The 21,138-nt window shown below is 41.6% G+C and overlaps 2 protein-coding genes across 4 annotated transcripts in view; one reads left to right on the top strand and one right to left on the bottom strand.

The window, feature by feature from the left end:
- The window catches only part of opa3 (outer mitochondrial membrane lipid metabolism regulator OPA3), a 2,166-nt gene extending 1,238 nt beyond the window's left edge, over positions 1-928 (bottom strand). The window contains exon 1 of the mRNA XM_044202782.1: positions 732-928. Coding sequence (XP_044058717.1) covers positions 732-873 — 142 coding nt within the window. The 5' untranslated portion in view covers positions 874-928. The remainder of the gene's footprint in view (positions 1-731) is intronic.
- The window catches only part of ppp1r13l (protein phosphatase 1, regulatory subunit 13 like), a 24,822-nt gene extending 3,684 nt beyond the window's left edge, over positions 1-21,138 (top strand). Inside the window, exons 1-13 of one of the 3 annotated variants that reach the window (XM_044202774.1) lie at positions 6,598-6,735; positions 12,210-12,272; positions 12,383-12,504; positions 12,887-13,469; positions 14,196-14,288; positions 14,462-14,550; positions 15,239-15,611; positions 15,723-16,195; positions 16,628-16,765; positions 17,616-17,749; positions 17,985-18,151; positions 19,637-19,830; positions 19,939-21,138. In XM_044202774.1, coding sequence (XP_044058709.1) covers positions 12,236-12,272; positions 12,383-12,504; positions 12,887-13,469; positions 14,196-14,288; positions 14,462-14,550; positions 15,239-15,611; positions 15,723-16,195; positions 16,628-16,765; positions 17,616-17,749; positions 17,985-18,151; positions 19,637-19,830; positions 19,939-19,974 — 2,439 coding nt within the window. In that variant the 5' untranslated portion in view covers positions 6,598-6,735; positions 12,210-12,235 and the 3' untranslated portion in view covers positions 19,975-21,138. Of the gene's footprint in view, positions 1-6,524; positions 6,736-12,209; positions 12,273-12,382; positions 12,505-12,886; positions 13,470-14,195; positions 14,289-14,461; positions 14,551-15,238; positions 15,612-15,722; positions 16,196-16,627; positions 16,766-17,615; positions 17,750-17,984; positions 18,152-19,636; positions 19,831-19,938 lie in introns of those variants that run through there. The other 2 variants (XM_044202775.1, XM_044202776.1) reach the window with 2 other exon arrangements.

Genomic DNA, 21,138 nt, shown 5'->3' with positions numbered 1-21,138 from the left:
CACTGAATACATTAAAATACCAAGTCGTAATAATCAGTGCCTTGGTGGCATTTGGCTGCCATTGTCCATGTTTCCATGTTATTGTGAATTTTATCATATCTTTCTAGCGCTGACAAAATGCAACCCTGAGGGAGATTTCTTTGACTCATCACACCTAATGTTTCTCAGTGTTTTTCCTAATAGATTAAAACAAAAAGATTTGCTCTCCTTTTAATGTTATTGTGTGCTATTCTTGGTTTAATTGCTGTGTTTCATTTTGTGTGGCTAGTGTAAATGTTTTGAAAACTAATCCTTCCTGGTTTTTCTTTTTTGAGAAGTTTTGAGAAGCACACAGTATAAATAACATTGTACAAAATTAGCTTTACTTTCCATTTTGGCAGTGCGACTAAACAGAGGGAACTGTCTAACGTGTCTTAACAATAGAGCACAGTGGCCGATCAACAATATTTTAATCAATTCAAATCCGATGTCATATTCTGAAAAGGACGTAGGTTCAGACTGTTATTTGCAAATAGCAAAGCAAAGGCATGTTCAATGACAGACAACACCCGCCCTCTTCGAGCAAGCCTGGCTGCTATTGGTCGACCAGATAAACCCATGAAAATGATTGGGTAAACGGTTTTGACAAATGCAATCTCATTGGTTGTTACTGCCTGCTGGCTTTATCCCTTGCCCAGGTGTCTGACACTGAAATCTAGCGGTCATTAGCAGCCGTTAGCTCGGTTACTTACGCTGTGCCGGCGGCAGACAGATGTAATTCTTAAAGAACTCGCTTCTCTTTGCTCCCGCTTTTATTCGGTTCGCTACAGGCTTGCTCATCTGCCTTACTCCGAGGTAGAGGAGCTTGGCGATAGGGAAAGCACCGACAACCATCTTGGCGGAAACACTTTACCACCGTTGGGCGGAGCACGTTGGGGTTACGCGATGACGTTAAAGATTGTATATGCATATACGTATATATTTATACGTATTTGTTCTTGATCGCTGATGAAGTTGAAGCAGGCGAGATCCCCTCACTTTTACATGAAGATGGACAATAAACAATCAATCTACTTTTCACAGTGGTCTAAGTTTGTCTATCATAACTTTTTATTTATTTAACGATGCCACTGTTAGAACCGAGGAGAGAATCAGAGAAAGATTGGGCAGATTTTAGCCCTTGGAAGTCATATTTATTGAATAGCACATTTACATACATTTTCTGTCATTTAAAAATCATACCAGCCTAAATGTAAGAAATTGAACTACTGACACAGTCCAAACATTCTCACATGTTACATACATGGGCTGCACACGGCAACAATTATGACTACAAGACACAAGTTTCCTTCAGTGATGAACATAATTAGACCCATTCAAACAATTGTATTATTCTTTCTAATAGGTTTTCTGTCGCTTCACAATAGTTATAACCTGTGGATTTCTTGGATTTAACATATTCCATTTCTCTGGCTGACAAATGTTGTCATCAAGTCATAATTAAGCTTTCTTATAATCTTTATTTATTTATATTTGTTTGTAATTATATATGTATGTGGAAATGGATGTGTATCATTGTATTATATCTTTTGTTCTTTTTGTCTGCCTTGTAAAGCACCTTGTCATTGCTCGTCTTGATAAGTGTTATATAAATAACCTTTATTATTATTATCAACCACACAAGATATGTTTGTTAACAGATTAAACCTTCATTGCACAACATGAGACTAATAGCCTACAGAGGTTATAACTATTGTGAAGCTACAGAAAACCTATTAGAAAGAATAACACAACTGTTTGGAGCTGATTTTATTGAATTGATTATTGAAGAAAACTTATGTCTTGTAGTCCTAAGTGTTGCTTTTCGTCATGTGCAGCCTATGTATGTAGCTGTGAAAATGTTTGGACTGTTTCAGTAGCTCAATTTCTTATTAAATGACAGTGCCTTTACATACATGTTCTATGTAGGCTATAATTATTCAAGAAATATGACTTCCAAGGGTTAAAATCTGCCCAGTCTTTCTCTGATTCTCTAACAGTGGCATCATTAAACAAATAAAAAGTTATGATAGACAAACTTAGACCACTGTGAAAAGCAGATTTATTATTATTATTTATTGTCCATCTTCATGTAAAAATAAGGGGATCTCATCTGCTTCAACTTCATCAGCGATCAAGAACAAATACGCGTTTTCTTCAGCCATAGCTATCATAATGTGGTCTGCAAACTACAGGTAGGCAGCCTGCAGAAGGATCTAACAGGATGTTGTTATTTCTGTGACTTCCTGTATATTCCTTGACGGCTGCTGGAAACTGTCCGACTTGACTGCAGCTTTTTTGTTATCGCCCCCTGCTGCTGCCGCCTGATCTCATCCACTTTCCAGGCGAGGCACAGTTCATCTGGAACGAGATCTTCTGTCCTTATTTAAGATTTTTATTTAGTTTTGGATAATTATTTCATTTTCAATTTATTTAGAATATGTATTTGTCTCTCATTGCATTGATTTATTTTGATTTCATCCCTTAATTTTTAATATTTAAATACAATCTTTTATCAGTTCTCCTGCATTGTGTTGTGGACTTGTACTAAATAATGTAGTGATACTGTATTAATACTGGATCATTTTTGGCTACTGATTTTATCAGTCTGGTTTTAACAACACCAGCATTAATGCGAATAGAATGACTTAATGATCATTTTAATAAACTGTCCTATCTGGTAGGCCTGTAGGAACTGATGTATGAATATGAGGTTTCTGGTGAAACTCATACCACTAAGTACACATATATATTGTAGATGTTGTAGTGCACGATCTAAGAACCTCAAATGCAGAACACAACGGAGTAGAACTGGGTTTGGTTAGTAACAGTCTTTATTATTGCGGTAATAATAACTGTGCGGTTAGTCTGGCGTAGCTCCCTGTAGACTCGGAGGACATGTCCGGTCGTGGATGAAGTGGCGACGTTCTGGACGGAGACAGGGGAAGCAGGCTCTGGACTGGCTTGTGAAGTGGGATGTGCTGAACCGACCAGGCAGCTGATCCATGGGGTGGAGCAGGTTGCACACGAGAGGCAGCAAGTTCGAGAGGTGAGGTCGACAGAGCAGGCAAGGCAGCTGGCTGATGTAGCGTGGCAGTTGGTACAGGAAACAGTCTTGCAGAGATCCAAGGAGAGACTATGGCTGAGATCCCCGGCAGAGAATAGCTCTGTGACAGAAACAGACAAAGTTATAACGAGGCAAAAACTAGAGCGTACTATTCACTTAAATTGGTCAAGGTTGGAGCCGTAACGTAGGTATCGTACAAGTGTACGGAGACAATCTGGCGCTGGTAGTGTGGTAGAGCCTGGTAGATATGCTGTGGAGACTGATGAATGATTGATGTCAGGTGTGCCGGTGATCAGCAGCAGGCGGGAGACCAGGAAGTCAGACCAGAATATACGCACGCACACACACACACACACACACACACACAGCAACGAACAGAGGGCACCCAAGAAACACAAGAAGAGAAAAAGCACACAGGGATCAGGGGGGAACAGAGGCTAACTATAACAGTCTTCTTCTTTTCCTTTCGGCTGTTCCCTTTCAGGGGTCACCACAGCGAATCATGTGCCTCCATCTAACCCTGTCCTCTGCATCCTCTTCACTCACACCAATTAACTTCATGTCCTCTCTCACAACATCCATAAATCTCCTCTTTGGTCTTCCTCTAGACCTCCTGCCTGGCAGCTCCAACGTCAGCATCCTTCTACCAATATATTCACAGTCTCTCCTCTGAACATGTCCAAACCACCTCAATCTGGCCTCTCTGACTTTATCTCAGAAACATCAGTACCCCCCTTTAACGAGAGCCTCCTGGCGACCCTCCGGGTTTATCCGGATGGGATTGGTGGAACTCTCACCATACGTGGATCGAGGATACAGGAGTGCGGGACCCAGGACTGCTCCTCTGGACCATATCCCTCCCAGTCCACTAGATGCTCAAACCCCCTACCCAGCCGGCATTCAGCCATCAGCCGCCAGACGGAGTAAGCCGGATGATCATCAATGACCCGGGTGGGTCGAGGGGGATCAGACGGAGGGCACAGAGTGCTATAAGAGACTGGTTTCAGTTGTTACACGTGAAAAGTGGGGTGAAGCAGGGCAGGGTAGTCTGAGTTTCACTGCGGAGGGATTAATGATGTGTTCAATGATGGGGTTCTGAAACTTTCTGACCTGGTTTGTATGGTGGTGCTGGTGCCGCAGACCGGCAAAGTGCTGCTCGAGTCTCCTTCCATGTCTTATGGCAACGTCGGATGTGGTGTTGGACGGAAGGGACCGCAAGCTCACTTTCTTGGGATGGAAACAGAGGAGGCTGGTACCCTAAAGATGACTTAAAAGGAGAGAAACCAGAAGCAGCACTAGTAGTGCATATTCGACCCAGGAAAGTTGGGAGCTCCAGGAGGAAGGGTTGGTGGCTGCCACACAATGATGGGCTGTCTCGAGGTCCTGGTTGGCCCTCTCAGTCTGGCCGTTAGTATGGGGACCCCGGTCGGAAACTATGTCCAGTGTTATGCCATAGAGACGGAAAACCGTTGAACCAGGAGATCTGCCATCTCCTGAGCTGAGGGAAATTTAGCTAATGCTACAAAATTAACTGCCTTAGAAAAACGGTCTACAATGGTGAGGATGGTGGTGTTACCTTGTGAAGGAGGTAACGAAGTCTAGTGCTATGTGAGACCAAGGACAGCTGGGGATGGGGAGTGGTCGTAGCAGGCCAGCCGGTGGTTGATGAGAGGATTTCCCCCGAGCACAGATGCAACATGCGGCCACGAAGGCATGGGTGTCAGCCTCCATGGTGGTCCACTAAAAATGTCTTCTAAGCAGGGAGAGGGTACGAATCATCCTAGGATGGCAGGCGAAGCAAGAGTTGTGCACCCACTGAAGCACCTGGGAACTAGCCGAGTTAGGAACAAACAGGCGATTTGGGGTCGTTTCCAGGGTCTGGTCTCCCATGTCACAGCGGCCACCACGCAGGTGGAAGGGAGTGTCCAGGGAATGGTGCTGACGTCAGGTTTAATGTTCTTGGATCCTGGACGTAAGTAAGGGTAAAATTGAAACGACCAAAGAACAGTGCCCAACGTGCTTGGCGGGAGTTCAATCTCTTGGCTGTTTGGATGTATTCCAGATTTTTATGGTCTGTCCATACAATAAATGGTTGTTCTGCTCCCTCCAGCCAGTGCCGCCATTCCTCTAAAGCTAATTTGACAGCCAGGAGTTCTGTTCCCAACATCATAGTTCCGCTCAGCAGGGGAGAGGCGTCGGGAGAAGAAGGCGCACGGATGAGTCTCTGGTCGGTGGTGGAACGCGGGGAGAGTGCCACTCTGACTCCTATGTCAGAGGCATCTACCTCCACCGTAAATTGTCGTGCGGGATCTGGTTGAATCAGGATGGGAGCCGAGGTAAAGAGGGCTTTGAGTTTGGCTAGGGCCGAATCCGCTTCGGGGTTCCAGGACAAGGGGATCTTGGTGGAGGTGAGTCTCGTCAGAGGGGCTGCCACACGACTGTAATCCCTGATGAACCTCCAATAAAAGTTGGCAAACCCCAGGAAACGCTGCAGGTGCTTACGGTTAGCAGGTGTCTGCCAATCCATTACAGCTTGAGTCTTGACTGGATCTGTCCTCATCTGCCCACTCTCTAAGATGTAGCCGAGAAAGCTCACCAAATTAGCGTGAAACTCACATTTTTCTGCTTTGACGAATAGTTTGTTCTCCAGGAGCCGTTGAAGAACCCGACGGACATGAACAATGTGACTGGCCTGGTCTCGAGAGAAGATGAGGATCTCATCTAAGCAGACAAAAACAAAGCAATTCAAAAAGTCTTAGTCATTGAGGAGTGCCTGGAAAACAGCTGGTGCGTTCGTTAGTCCGAAAGGCATTACCAGGTACTCAAAATGACCTAAGGGGGTGTTGAAGGCAGTCTTCCACTCGTCCCCCTCCCTTATCCAAACCAGCAATGAACAGGGGACACCCAAGAAACACAAGAAGAGAAAAAGCACACTAGAGCACACAGGGATCAGGGGGGAACAGAGGCTAACTATAACAGTAGAACCATAACATACGATATATGAACATCCTCCACAACCTGTATTTTCTGCACATGATTGATTATCACCCATGCAACATTGCCTACTGAGGCATCGTGGTGCTAGTAGGCTACCACATTTCTATGTCACTGCACATGTATCATGCAGTACAATATTTTATACGCGGTACAGTTATAGGCCCCGTGTTTTATAAATCTGTATGAAAGTGGTCAGAATCATGTAAAAGATGAATAAATGTATAAAACTATGATTTTATTGTTTAGATTTTAGCATGATTACTGTTTACAGCTATTTCTGTGCACGGTTATAACTGCTGGGGTTAGTAAGTGCCTATAGGAAATTCTGCAACTTGTAAGCAACCTGTTCTTTACAGAAAACGTCAATAAAAGTGTCACAAAAGTGCTCAAACGTAATGATATGCTTCACTTGGGCCAGCGGTGGTAGAAACACCTGGTTCGGGTTACAGCAGCGGAGAGCGCCAGAGGGGCTGGACTCTGAGCCAAAATAACTCAACGCAGTGCGCAGCTATGACTAAATGTCTGGAGCAGCCGACACAAGAGAGAAACACAGACTGAGCAAACCGACTTCAGGAAGACAAGAAACTTTGAACACGGCTCGACTTTCCTCTCGAGTTTGGGACAGAAGAACACAAAGATTCTCATTTTTTGAGGTAAGGAAGATTTTAAGTCGTCCCGTAGTGTACGCACGTATCTGCGTGGGAAATACTGTGAGGGGAAACTTTTTATTATAATATCGTGTCTGTGTCGGGCGTGTAGTGTATCGTTGGTGTAGATCTTTGAGTCTGTCTGTATTCCAAAGTACAGTCGTGAAAATGACTTTTTTTCCCTCTTTAGTTCTTTCCACGGTTTTCTTGTTCATTGTGAGGAGTCTTGAATGCGACAAGGAGCTTGTTCTCAAACTAATGAAAATCAGATGTTACCCTCCCTGCCTGGCATGCCTCACAGTCTACAACCACAGAGGAAAGCTTAAGTGCTACAGCCAGCTGCTGGATATTGATAGAGTGATGTGCAGCCTTTTCAGCACCCTTCACCAATAACTTAAAACTAACATCATATACAGCCAGAGTTACTGGACCTATGGGGTTTTGTGACTGCATTAATAGTGATTTAATAGTGATATTATCTGATTGAATGCTATTTTTATGATCTTTTATGTGATAGCCGATGGTTGTTCACCATATTGTGACCTTTATAAATAATGGTGATTTAAGTGTTGCTGTGATAAACAAAAAAATCCATCATAACATTTGGAGTTCCTTATACACTGTTTCTTGTGACTGCGAGTTATTTGCTGAACTTATTAGCAGGGCTGCTCACTAAACGACTGTAATCTGCAAGCAAACCAAACATTCCTGTCAGAGCAGGGTTTAAATGGCATTATTCAACTTGTGTTCTCTGCACTGGGTCTCAGTCAAAATTCATTGCATTGTGAGATGCACTTGCTGTAACCTGTTGCCTAACAAACTGCTCATACTTTCACCACAGCACTCTAATTTGACTTTGTCCTAAGTGATCAAACTTGTGCATGCACATGCAAGCAGACACACATATTTGTCACTTCTTGGTAATGGCCCTGTTTTGCGCTCTTTGTACCTCAGCATGAGCATGACGCTCTGCAGGAATGGAGCATGTAACTTGGCAGAAATGTCTGTTGTGTTGTCTTGCACTGAGAGATTCCAGAGTCACATGCTGTGGAGAACAGCAATGCTGTAGAAGTGAAGAGCATAGTTGGCATAGTGCTTGAAGCTACTATGCCAAAGGTGAATCTGCAGCATCATGAACCAAAAGAAGAATGAAGGCAAGTTGCATTGTATAGGGATTAGTTGTTATCATCTCAGAAATATTCTTTAGTCCATACAGTTTATGTACCCTTAGTGTTTGCAGAGACTGATCGTTATCATCAGCTTGAGAGGATCAATAGAGCTGCATTGTTTTAGGCTGTTGTCTTTGGCAATGACAGTTGCTGTCATGAATAGAATCTGCTATGTGTGTGTGCATGCTTGTGCGCATGCATGCTTGTTTGTGTATTTATGTAGGTAGAAAGACTAAGCATTTCAATGACTAATTAGGTCGGAGGTGTGGGTGTAAGCATTATACTTTGGGTGGAGTTTTTGTAAATGACAAGCTTACAGTTGGTCAAGTCTGGAAGTAGAAGACATGATTAATCTATGAGCCATTTATCGTAGGATTGTGTCAGCATGGAATTTATCACTCAACAGCTCATGTAGCTAGGAAAAAAAACTTCAATACAGCTTATTACTTTTGGTCATAGTTTTATAATCTATAAGACCCGGGGTGATATTCTTTGGATAAACGTTTTTGGAAAACACTCTTTCTGTGGTTGATACTGAAGATGAAAACCATCTCCTTCCTAGAGTACTGTGACACAGATTCCAAATGTTTTACACAATAATTACACAATACCTCCCACCTGTATTAGCATAATTAGCCTTGGCCTCAGTCTCCTGTCAGAATCCAGAAATTCCAACAACCCATTTCAAACAATGTTCCCATCACATGAGATAGTGGTGAGCCAATGTAAACATTACACTGGATGTTATCTTTGACGTTGGACTCAAGGTATGAAAATACCTTCAAGGGACATTAGACTAATGATATTCTGGATATTTCAAATCAATCATTTAATACCAGGGTTTATGCTTGCTCACTAGAACCTAAGAAAGTGTATCACAGCCCTGCAAAAATCACAGCTGCGGGGACAGGAGGTTTATTCACCTGTGGGACATAATTTAGTTTGTGTTGTCTGCATGATGACATACAGCCAGACTTAGGTTTTAGCACTCATGGACCAAGAAAAATGAAACACAAGCCATAAAGTGAAGTGTTTCATTGTGTCAGAGGATTTTTTTTTATCATTCAGTCTCAGCCAAGTTCCTTGCCATGAGTTAACAGAGATGAAAGATCTGAAGGACAGATATGAAGGAGGTTCCAACAATATTCAACAATAGTGAAACAGGTGGGGGAGGAAATTAATGACTGCCTGAATGGAAATAAGGAGTTCCGCAGAAACTAGAATGAAGAATCGGTTAGATGCATAATCTAGAATTGTTGGTGAAGGACATAAAATTAAAGGGAAAGAGGGAGGGACTGCTTGTAGTTTTGGTCAGACACACCCTGTCATTCTGCAAAGCTAATGATTATTGTCTTTAATCCTTAAATCTCCCTTCTGCTTCCCACAGAATCTCTGTGCTTTTTTGAGTGTCCACTAAGAAAGTTTCTAAGTTCCAAAATGTTTTAAGTCTAGTATGCAGAGGTAGCCAGTAGTTCTGTTAAGTACTCCTTCATGGTTTCATCTTGGCTTTACCACTTGAGAGAGCCAATTGTTGTTTGTTAAAATGGTTTTTCAGGTTTTCCAAGAAACTTCTCTTGAGAAAGCAACCAAAGTGCAGCAGCAGATTAGCAAGCCTGGAATAGAGGTCAGCACTGCAGCAATGGCCACAAGTTGTCAGTCCACTTAACATTTTTAGATGATTAATGTTTCTGTGTATCAATGCTTGAAGACAAACCCTCCTCACTGGGTGTGTACTTTAAGGTGTAACAGTTGCCTCACTTGATACTCTGCATGTATGTTGGCTGTTCCTGAAAAACATTTATGCTTCTCTTTATATGCTTCTCCTCTTCAAACCTTAATTTTACCAAGTCTAGCCTATGCTGTTTAGTTAACATTAGTTTATTTGCACAGTAATAAGGCATGCTGATAAGAAAAGCCGAGATGGAAGTAAATTGCCAACACAAGCTGTCAAGATAAAAATAAAAGTTTTTTTTTTAATATATCATTTAAAAACCACCAAATAACACAAAAAAGTGCAAAGACACAAGCAAATCCAGAGTCTAAATAAGAACAGAACACAACATTTATAAAAGATATACATTTATATAAACTCATACCCTTGGTTCAGTCTATTAACAGTAAAAGTTGTCATAGAACCATTGAAGAGAAAACAAAGAAAGCGCCGTATGGCATGCAGAGGAGTTTAACAGGGAGGAAAGGGGTGGGGTGAATGAATTACTGGGCGGAAAGGGGAGAGTTCAGTGAGTGATCGACCTGACCTTTGTGAGTCAGTGAGAGTGTAATCTCTTTTTGCGAGAGCTGCTCTTGACAGAGATAAGCATCCCAGGCTGTGTGTGAGGTGAATGCCTCACTGGGAGGAGTAGTGAGGAATGAGTAGTCAGGCCTGTTTGAGACACAACAATTCCCTGCTACAGAACAGCACAGAACACAGTGTGAAGACCAGTTATTATCTGACTGTGCTGCATGCTTCAATTATGACCTTACATAACACATTTTCTTCTAGCCCTGGCTAATGCTCAACTGGTGTTTGGGGCTTATCCAGTAACAGAGAAGGATGTGTATTATCTATGTTGACTGAGGTTGGTCTAGTTTTAACGGTGCATGATTTTGTGCACTTGTTGTATCAGGCCTAACTAGAAAACTTAGTGTATCACTAACTGAAGAACACTGTATGAAAGGTGCTATGCAAATAAAGTTTGACTGATGTAGACAAAGCATGTTAAGGGATAGGGGGATATTGTAATATATTACAATAATTTCTTACAAAGTAATGCATGTAATACAATAAACACAACAAATTGACCATGGTTAGTTTTTGAAGGACGAAATGTACCAAAATAGCTCACAGAAATGTTGAGTGATCACACAGCAGGCCCAGTGGCTGAATCATCAGGGACAGTAGATTCCTTGTTTTCCACAGGCTGAGAGACTGACCTCACTTTCTGTCTGTGTGTGTGTGACTATACTTGCATGGCTGTTATTAGTTAGGGCAGGATTGTGGAAAGGTGTGTTAGAATGGCTCAACGCACTTGGATAAACATTTAATTTAACTGTAATTCTGAGATATTTTATTAGCCCCAACATGCACATGTTAACTGTCTAATGGAAATAACATATTAGGTTTAGACTGCCATGGCATTTATCTTCTCCAGATGTACATGAAGGCCAAATCAGGGCTTACTGTTCCCTTTAAGATTGTCGTGAACAATGTTAAGGCTTTACAGTATTTAAAAAAGAAAGATGCACTAATATTTAGTATTTTAAGTTTATGAAGAAGATGCCACAGAGTTGTTAGCTTTTCTTTTTCTATTCTAATATGTCTCTTTTACAGAATATCACACTGGAAAATGAATCAAGGTATTGAACATTATTGTAAGGGCTATTCTTGTAATTTTACTTTTACTAAAATTTGTCATACTTAACTGCCACAAATAGAAGCTGACAACTTACCTTATTTTCTCAATATTTGACAGCTGTTGTTGTCGCATATAGATTATATTAATGACCAGAAATGATGAAGAATTATTTTCCATGCAGATATTTTAGGTGATTATTAGGCATGCAGTGATTCTTTAACATTAACACATAATTTGAATAGCTTTTTGCCACCAGTTTGCAGACATAGCAGTCTGGAGTATTAGTATAATCTGTCATTCACTTGACTAGCTGTGTACTGCACCTGTTTGTCTTTCTGAAACTGGCTTTCAAACAGACCACTCATATGTGATATTAAACTGGCACACCTGGTATCACAGTTGTTGTGTTAGGAAATAGGACACACATTTCAAACAGTGTTAATAACATTGAGTGGTGTAATCCTGATAAATCATTTCAAGCATGCCTACAAGGATTTTTTTTTTTTGCATTTGTCAAAGTATGAGAAACCTGTGGCTTGTTTAGACATGAAGAGCGTTCAGGTTATGTGTTCACAGGAATCTCTGTCAGAAGGGGTGAGGGAGCTGGGAGCCTGCAGCAGTAGAGAAAGGGTAGGGTTAAACACTACTTAGCGTTTTCAGTTTGAAGCCACAGCAAGTCTAATTTTATTGCAACAAACTTAGAGTCAAAAGCTGAGTCAAATGGAATGAGAGGAACCTAGAGGACAAAGAACTGAGCCTGCATGTACAAATCTTTGTGCTGCTGCAATTTAACATAGGCAGGAGCATGTTGAGTCCCATAAAGTGTCTAAAGTGATGCATGGGAATCCATCTCATGAAACTGTGAAAACATTGTCAGTTTTCACAATCACTACCACTACTCACAAGGTAGTGTGAGTCTTTGATCCTAACAGCTGTGGTGTGTTTTCTTTTATAGGAGCCGATTGCTGCTACCTTACAGCTATGAGTTCTCCGACAAGCTTTGGCAGCAGCATGCTGTGTGAGTTTCCACAAATCCTTGATTCGTCGTTTTGGCTCAGTGTATATTTGTGCACATGGGAGTACTATCCTATGCTAATTGTCTGCGGTGCTTATGTGGTTTATATTCAGTCCAGACTATAAATGATGACCTGAATGCATCGCTAGCTACAGCAGATGAGTTATCCAGAGAGTTCAACTCCCTGCTGAAGGAGGCCTCCTCCGACAACAAGAACAAAAAGTCTGGGTCTCAGGTACACACTCACCGCCAGTACTGAGTTTCTCCTTTTAGCTGTTAGTTTGCAACAGTTTGTAAAAATTTGTTTGAAAATGTGTAAACATGTGTGCCTCTTTAGTGAGTTTTATCCTCACCCTTTCACCCTCTCATAGCTAGCCTCTAGCATGCCACTAGCATCGGCATTTTCCATTAGAGAGTTTCTTTCATCATTCTTTCTTAAAAGCTAAAAAAGCTTAAAAGGCCCATTGGTGCAGCAGTTGTTGAATGTCAGCAAAATATGTGTTGCTTTATCTTTGTTAAAATTATGTTAATTATGTGCGAATCTTTCTATCCAGCACAGAAGTATAACAGATACATTAAGTATTAAATAAAGTATAACAGATACATTTTCCCTTCAGAGCATCTCTACAATCTCTGGAGAGAATCCTCGGTCCACTGGTCTGTCCAACTACTCCATCACTACAAGGGAGTCAAGTGGCAGCAGTAATGGCAGTTCGAGCTCTCAGCCTTTCTCCCCGAGCTCAACAACTTTCCGTCCCATGGACTCCGTCTTCTCCAGCAACAAAAACACATCGTCCTCCCCTGTCTCCTGCACCAGCCCACTCTCACCTCGCAAGATCAACAGGGAGGCACACTCTCCACTTCCTCGAGCTGGATCCGACAGCTACTCGTATGGCCAGCAGAGCCCCAAACAGTCGCCTCACACCCCAAGGCGTAATTCCCCCTCTCGTTACGACAGGAGCCCACGTGGCTCAATCAGTTACATGGATAGAAGCCCCACTTCGAGCCCCACAGCTGTTTCTTTTGACCAGTCATCTCGGCCTGCCCCGCTCCATTCCTCCTCCATCCTGCTGAGCCCTTATGACAGCAGCCAGATGGGCCGCAGGTCGCCTCGGCCAGACAGAAGCCCCTCCCCTTTGTCTTTCAATCTTCTAATGTCCAGCACACTCCCTCGAAATTTTGGCGGTTTCAAGCAACCTGGTAAGTGGCTGTAGTTATCCAGGTGTAAAACAGGACATTTAATTATTACAGGATTAAATTAACTATTTTCCCATTGTAGTCATTTTGAGTTAACATCACATGCAAGGTAGGAAACTACCTGAGAGATGTGCATACTGTAGATAAAAGAAACATTAGCTGAACATATAATCGTGTTGCTCTTTTTCAGTTTGGTCATGAGTCAGGTTTTTGTACTGCTAAACATGGTATTTAGTATGGTATGTCAAGGGAGCATGTAGGATCAGCAATGCTGCCAATCACAGTTGTAGTTCATTAATAATTCTACTGTTATGTTAATTAACCCCAAACTGTCTGTTTAATTAGAGGTGGGTGTGAAGCTCTGGAAGCTGGCTTTTGGTGTAACTGAACACTTTGGCAAAAACAAAAAAATGCTATCAATGGGCTTCACAGATATACAGTATAGTCATTTTACCAGTTTGTCACAAAAAATAGAAAAATACCCCCACTTTTGAAACATTAAAATGAAAGAAAGCTATGAAAATACACTTGAAAAACTGCTTTGTGTCACCTTGCCATCCCACCCATAATAATTTAATTACTCTGGGTTTAATGTCACAGTACTCCCTCAATATCCCTCTTTCTGGCACTCTTACTCTCTCTGTTTTCGTGTTTCTTTTGCTCTTATTTTCTTTCTCTATCTCTCTCTCAACCTCTCTCTCTCTAAATCTCTCTCAATCTCTCTCCCAGAGGAGAATGTGCAGCGTCAAAAGAGTCCTGGCAAGTGGAATGAGACAGATCTGGACGTGTCCTATGAGAAGAAACCACACCACACCTATGACAGTTGGTTGATTTTTGATACTTTCTGTTCTGCTTCTTCAACTTTTATTTTATATATGAAATGTATTGTGGAATTAGACAAACAATTTAGATAAAAGACCCTAGGAGCACTGGTGCTCTGCCTGGACTGTATGTGGTCTCTAGGTGTTTTCTAAATTAACACTTTCCTGTAACAGAGAAAGAGTGGCTCCGGCCGTCTGTGCCAAATAGCAGCTGGAGAGAATCCAACCTCGATGGCCCTCCTCCAGCCCCAAGCCTCAAAAAGGTGGGTGTTAACAGAGAGACTATCAAATAGGTCATGTGAGCCAAAACTTTTTTATAAGCCATTTCCTCAAGTTCTTGAGAAGCCTCAGATATCCATCAAATGGGAATTACTGCAAGTCACCTGGTTGTTGTTGTTTTTCACAGATAATATCAGGGTGAAGTAGCTAACAAACTGTGGGCAGGGTTATGAATCAGTATTTGTAGAGATGACACTCCTTTAATTAGCTTCTTGAAATAAAAAAATCAATTCTAGCATTTTTTAAAGATAATTTGACCTCCATCGGACAGAAAACAATCAAAACTGCTAATGGCGGTGCAACATTATTATCAAATTGGATTCTTGTTTCTGTACACCCGATGAATAAGAGTCAAGTGTTCATTTTTCTTTTGTCTCAATTAATTCTTATTATTCTATTTTACCTTTTGGTGCTGAGCAGGTAGCCTACAGTGGGTTTATCAGAGCATTTTGCTGACAATAGTTGACAACTGGTTGCCTAATTGTTGATGAACCATACAATAAATTTGCCATAAAATCAAGCTGAAAGAGGCATAAAAGCTCCATAAAGCTGCAGAGTTAGGTGATAATTCTCTGTGATTTGGCACTATCAGAGATCCTTCACATTACACAGTCATCTGATTCAGCGGATTGGGATTAGCAAGAATGTATCCCTCTTTTCTTTCCTTTCCAGGATCCTCGTTCTCAATCTCTCCACTTTTCCCACAGTTCTCTCCCCCGTAACACACACATATCAGTACCTCCAGATGTTTCATCCCCAGCTCACTCCCCCTACCACCCTCAGCCCATCATCTCCCGTATTTCTATTCCCCCAATTACGGCTCAGTCCCGTCAGCGCAAGCCCATCCCTCTCTCCGTTATCATGCGTCTCCAAAACCCCCACTGGGGAGAAATGTCAACCTACCACCCCAGAGTCCTGGGTGGAGAAGGTGATATGGCACCTTACCAACCAGCTGTACCCATGCCGAGGGAATTCTTCAACCAACCTGTACTCCAGCCACAGCAAAACCCACCTGAGCTGAGGCAGCCAGCCATATACAGTGACGGTATAACACATTAAACATCTGCACACACACTCTGACATGCTCTATGTTCACAGGATCTTTGTTCAACTAACTTTGCACGACAAAAATTTGGTTTGATATCCATCTTTGCAGTGCTGAACCCAGGGGATATAGATGCAGAGTTAGAGCGGCTGGACTTTGTTCATCACGTGCCTGTGATTTCCGAGAATCCCAGCATGCCACAGGACAGTAGGAAAGTCGAGCAGGGAGCACCCCCAGCTCCTCGGCCCCTCAGCCCCACCAGGCTACAACCAGTGGTGGCCCCTGAGGCCCAGAGCCAGGAGATTCCTAACCTGGAGGAACTGCTCCGCATCCGGGCAGAATTCCCCCGGGCCCTAAAGAAACGGGGCTCCGTGGACCAGTCACAGCCCCTGAAGAAGGCCTCCCATTACCAGCCAAACCAGTATAAACATCTCATCGACAAGCTTTTTCGCAGGAAGGACCACCGCCAGAAGGGGGAGCAAGGTAGCGAGAGCAGCAGCTCCTCAGATGGAGAGGACAGCGCTACACCTCCTGCCCCTTTTCCTGCACCTCAGATGTCGACACTGATTCCCCATGACTTCAGAGTAAGAAATGCGCTCAGAGCAACTGATGGTGTAATAATCTCTGAACAAGCAGAAATGTGTCAATTTGTTAAACAAAAAAGGAAGAATGGCCTTTAAATTAGTTGGAAATATGATAAAGCCAGTTAATGCAATAAATTGCTGTGTAACATAAAATTGTTATCTTATACCACATATTAAACATAGAGTAAATCACCAGAGGATTAAATAATGAAATAAAATAATGATGGGATTTATAAATATTTGATTATGCATTCAATGCACTGTAAAGGGATATTTTTATGTAACTACTCTACTTGATATGGCAACGATCATTATTATTATTATAAAATGGCTACTGTTACATTTTGTTTTAAATAATTGTGCTGGATGACATTCTCTGCTGTCAAGTGTTTTTGTACTTTATACAAGCTTGCAACCTGTTTGTCCCTTCAGAGCTACCATTCCATTCTGCGGCGGTCCAATCGGGAGCAGAAACGTTCTGGGAAGCGAGCTCGGATCAGCCCACTCATCCTGCTGCTGGATGGAGCGTTGGTCGGAGAACTGGAGACAGTGCAGAAGGCTGTGCAGGAGGTGTGTGGGCCTATACTAATATACAGTACATATACATTATTGTATATACTGTCACTGCCACTACTACTACTCTACTGCAGCTACAACTACTACTCTGCCGCTACTACTGCTCCCAGTAATAGTAATCATACCTAAAATATTAAACCCATTGCACCAAAAATTATATACAATTTTTTTTTTTAATAAACATGAAGCTTTGATTCAGTAAGAGAAACAAAATCATAAGAAATGTAGACAACAAGGGTAAAATCTATTCAAAGAAATGTGCATGATTAAATGTGAAGACTACCAACCATAGTTATATAAAACAATTATTGAAATTAAAGATTAATTATAATTAAAATGAAGGCAATAATGCACTTTGCATTTGTCATTTTGGTTATATTGTTTTCCATATTTACCATTGGTACTAATTCTACATCTTCCAAAAACATTTTAAATTGTTTTTAGCGTTAGCAGCTTCCATAAATACATTTTATAGAGAAAAAAAATCATTCAAACCACTCTGAACTAAGACAGCAAAAGTTGGTGCTCCAGTACTGGATGTAGACTTTAAGAAGCACTATATTTAACTTTCATTCTCTCAGGGAAAGTTTGCTGAGCCTGCATTTCCTTATTCAACACATTCCTGCATCTTTCTCACACAGAAACACATTTGCCTGGAGGTTGCTCATACTTCCATTTCAGCAATTGGGGGTTGAGTGCTGGCTCAAGGTGATTCTGACAGTAGTTTTGAAATGAGGATAAAGTGGACAAAGCCAGTTACAATAGACAAAGACAGAAAAACTTCTTCCTTTAACATCACACTATCTTGAGTGCTGACTCACTCCGTGTAAAATGTTTTCCATAGATGAACGACCCTAGCCAACCCAATGATGAAGGCATCACTGCCCTTCACAATGCCATCTGCGGGGGCCATTACAATGTAGTGGATTTCCTGGTTCGCACTGGAGCCAATGTCAGCGCACCAGACAGCCATGGCTGGTAAATATTTTCTTGTTGTTTTCCACGTATATCCTCTCTCATTGTCTTTGGCCTCCTGTGAAGGTTTTGTGTAACTTGGTACATAAAAGATGGCTTGTTAAATTCTGAGTTTGCCGAGGTGAGGGTTTTGCTAATGGCGTTGTAGAGTTCATAATGTGTCTCAATGTGATATTTTCAGAACAGCAATCTTGTACCCCTAGATGTATTTAATTACCGCCAGTGCTTTGGCCCACAGGACTCCGCTGCATTGTGCAGCCTCTTGTAACGACCGTCCTCTATGTGAGTTTTTGGTGAGGAATGGAGCTGCAGTCATGGCCATGACACAGAGCGATGGCGCTACCGCCTCCCAGAAGTGTGATCCTTACGCTGCTGGGTTTGAGGAGTGTGAGAACTTTCTGAGGGGTGAGGCGATTATACCTACATATGCACCAGCATACTAGCGATTGCCAAACCAGTTCTTTTCAGTGTACTGAATCATTAGACTCTGTTCATTAAAAAGATTCGTTCAAAAGATTTGTTCACTGAATCATTCAGTGCTTGACCGGACCTCCAACTGCATAGTTCCACTCACTGAACTGAAACACGGCCGAATGTTCAATTCTGCTCACTTATAGTGAACTGAGAACGGTCACTCTCGTATTCTGTCACAACTTGGTCTCAGGCAAGCAACACAACAATGCAACCACTCCATAAACTCCATAAACAAACACTGAAGGTCTAAAAAATCTATATAATCCTTACAGCTGTCCTCTTTTCAAAACAGTAACGTTATGTGTGTGTGTGTGTGTGTGTGTGTGTGTGTTCACACACGGCACTGCGTGCAGTAACGTTAAATGTTAGTCTATGCATATAATATCAATCTAGATAGTGTCAGATATCTTGATTGCAGTCCAAGACCAATATTGTTGAATCATTGCAGCTAAATGTTAGCAACCTGAATCAGCTGTGTATTCGCTGTCTTGAACACACCTCAGTCCTCCTGCGAACGAATGGCCTGAATCAGTGAGTGACTGAGAGCTCAACTGAACTGACTGAGAAATGAACGGATCGTTTCAGGAAGTGAGTTCAGTTCAGTTCGTTCACCCAAAAGATTTGTTCTTTTGAACGAATCGTTTGTGAACGATGCAACACTACAGCACACACGCACACACACACTCTCACACACACACACACACCCTATGACACTGCACTATTAAATGTTAATCATAATATAATGAATCATAAATTGACACCATTTGACAGTTGATACACCTACTGGGGCTCTGACCTTTGTACTTACTGTACCGCTGTTAAATGTGATGGGTTTGAGCTTAGTCTCCCATCAGTCCTTCACACACATGCTCATAATATCGCTGATGCTAAAACAACCCATCATAAAAGAAAAAAATCATAAAAGTTTACATTTATGGCTCTTAGCCGATGTTTTCATCCATAATAACTTATAGGGAACATATAGGGTTTGGTATCTTTCTCAAGGACACTGCAACAGGACACATTGTGATGGCAAGCGTTAAACAATATGGGATTTTTGTGCTAATATTTGGTATCCTAAAATATGACTATTTCATACCAAATCTGCATTTTTGGCAGGCTGGAAAAGCCTTTGAAACACTGTTTAGAACACATTACACTAAAACTTTGCATGTGTTCACTGGCAGGCTTATACTACTTTACTGTAAGAAAATAAAGTAGTAACACTTTAAGGAAAAATACAGATTACAGGTTTCAAAATAAAGCTATAGTGATCAAAAACTGATATTATAACCTGTAAACTTTTGGTCAAGAAATACCAGTAGTCTCCCTGTTCACCAGTCCAAACTATCACTTTCTGGTACAGTAAGTGTTAAACGTGCATATATATATCTCCTGCTTACTTTGTAATACCAGGTATGGAGGAGGCCATGGGGGTGGAGAACAGCGGGGTGCTGTACGCTCTGTGGAGCTACCCGGCTCAGGCAGCCGATGAGCTGAGCTTCAAAGAGGGAGACATGGTCACCATCCTGAAGAAACCTGAAGGGTCAGATTGGTGGTGGGCCTCACTCTGTGGCAGGGAGGGCTTTGTTCCAAGCAACTACTTTGGGGTAAGATACTAATTTCTAAAAGAAGGGCTGAACTATTTAGCCTTCACCTCCTGATTTTCTTACCTTTAACGCAGAAAAATTCATGTTAATGTTTTGGATTTTTTTCAGCTTTTCCCGAAGGTTCGACCAAAATCTCTCTGTTAAGTGGACTCTTGATGAACCCTGGTCAAACAGGCGCAAAGGACTGTCTCAAAAACTGTGCTTTACTGCTTCACACTGTTGTTTGAAAGGACTGTGTCTGTGTGATTATGAAAAGGCTGTTGGGCATGAGAAATGTTTTTGATCCGTCAGTCTAGGAGAGTTGAAGGAGAAGTCTCAGTAGTCATTTTGGCCTCACTGAGAAGGATAAATCTTTTTAGAAGACATCATTTGTACTGGCTCTACTGTAGGATATGTTTTTCTAGGAAAGCTACAACTCTGTATTGTGCTAAACCTTTCTGTCAAGCTATGCCTGTCCATCCTAGGTTCTTTTTCTCAGCTGTGTTCTCATTGGCTGGTTAGTAATCAGAATGCAAACAGTGGCTGTTGGTGTTCAGTTCTCTCACCAGCGAGGTCAATGTAGCTGTATGCTGTCAACAAACGTGAGCCATCATTGCTCAATTTAGAAAAGAGCTGCTTCAATCAGAGCAAAATCAACAAATTCATTACTGGAACAGAGTTGTCTGCTGCTACATCAAAGACTCATCGAAAACTCTTAAGTGAAAGAGAGTGGTCAGAAGTTCACATGGAACTTTTATTCTTTTATAATATTTCTAAAATGTACTCTGTGTACATATCACTGTTTTTGCAAATAGTTTATCCGATGTTAGTGTTATTTCCATGCCTACTGGAACTATTGTGTGAAGCTACTTTTTCTGACCATTGCTGATGGATCCTAATAACAACCACATTCATGATTTTACTAGCCAAATATTATTTTTGAAGAGTGATGTTTAATGGTTTTGTGGCTGTAGAATTATTTTTTAATCAGCCACAGCAGAAACGTAACAGCATCTGGCTGGTTTCTACTTGGCTCTAGTCCTTATACACTATGTAGATCCTTTATGCTGCCTATATAAATGAATCTCGTTTGGAAGAGAACGTATGTTTTCTATAACAATGAAACTGTACTTTTTGTGAATGTGTGTGTTTTCACAGTGGTAGAATGAAAGTTTGTTGATGCATTTGTTTTGTGTTTTCTATGTTATCAAGTTTTGAGTGTAACGCTTTTGTTGCTAGGGACTGCTGTACAATTAAGCTGTAACACCTCCCAAGGGGCACACAGTGACCAAAAGTTTAAATGTTCAATAAATACATGACTTACATGTT

The sequence above is a fragment of the Siniperca chuatsi genome, linkage group LG7 (genome assembly GCF_020085105.1).
Source record: "Siniperca chuatsi isolate FFG_IHB_CAS linkage group LG7, ASM2008510v1, whole genome shotgun sequence".
NCBI lineage: Eukaryota > Metazoa > Chordata > Actinopteri > Centrarchiformes > Sinipercidae > Siniperca > Siniperca chuatsi.
Note: the sequence above shows the minus strand (reverse complement) of the source record. Positions and strands in the feature narration are given on the sequence as shown.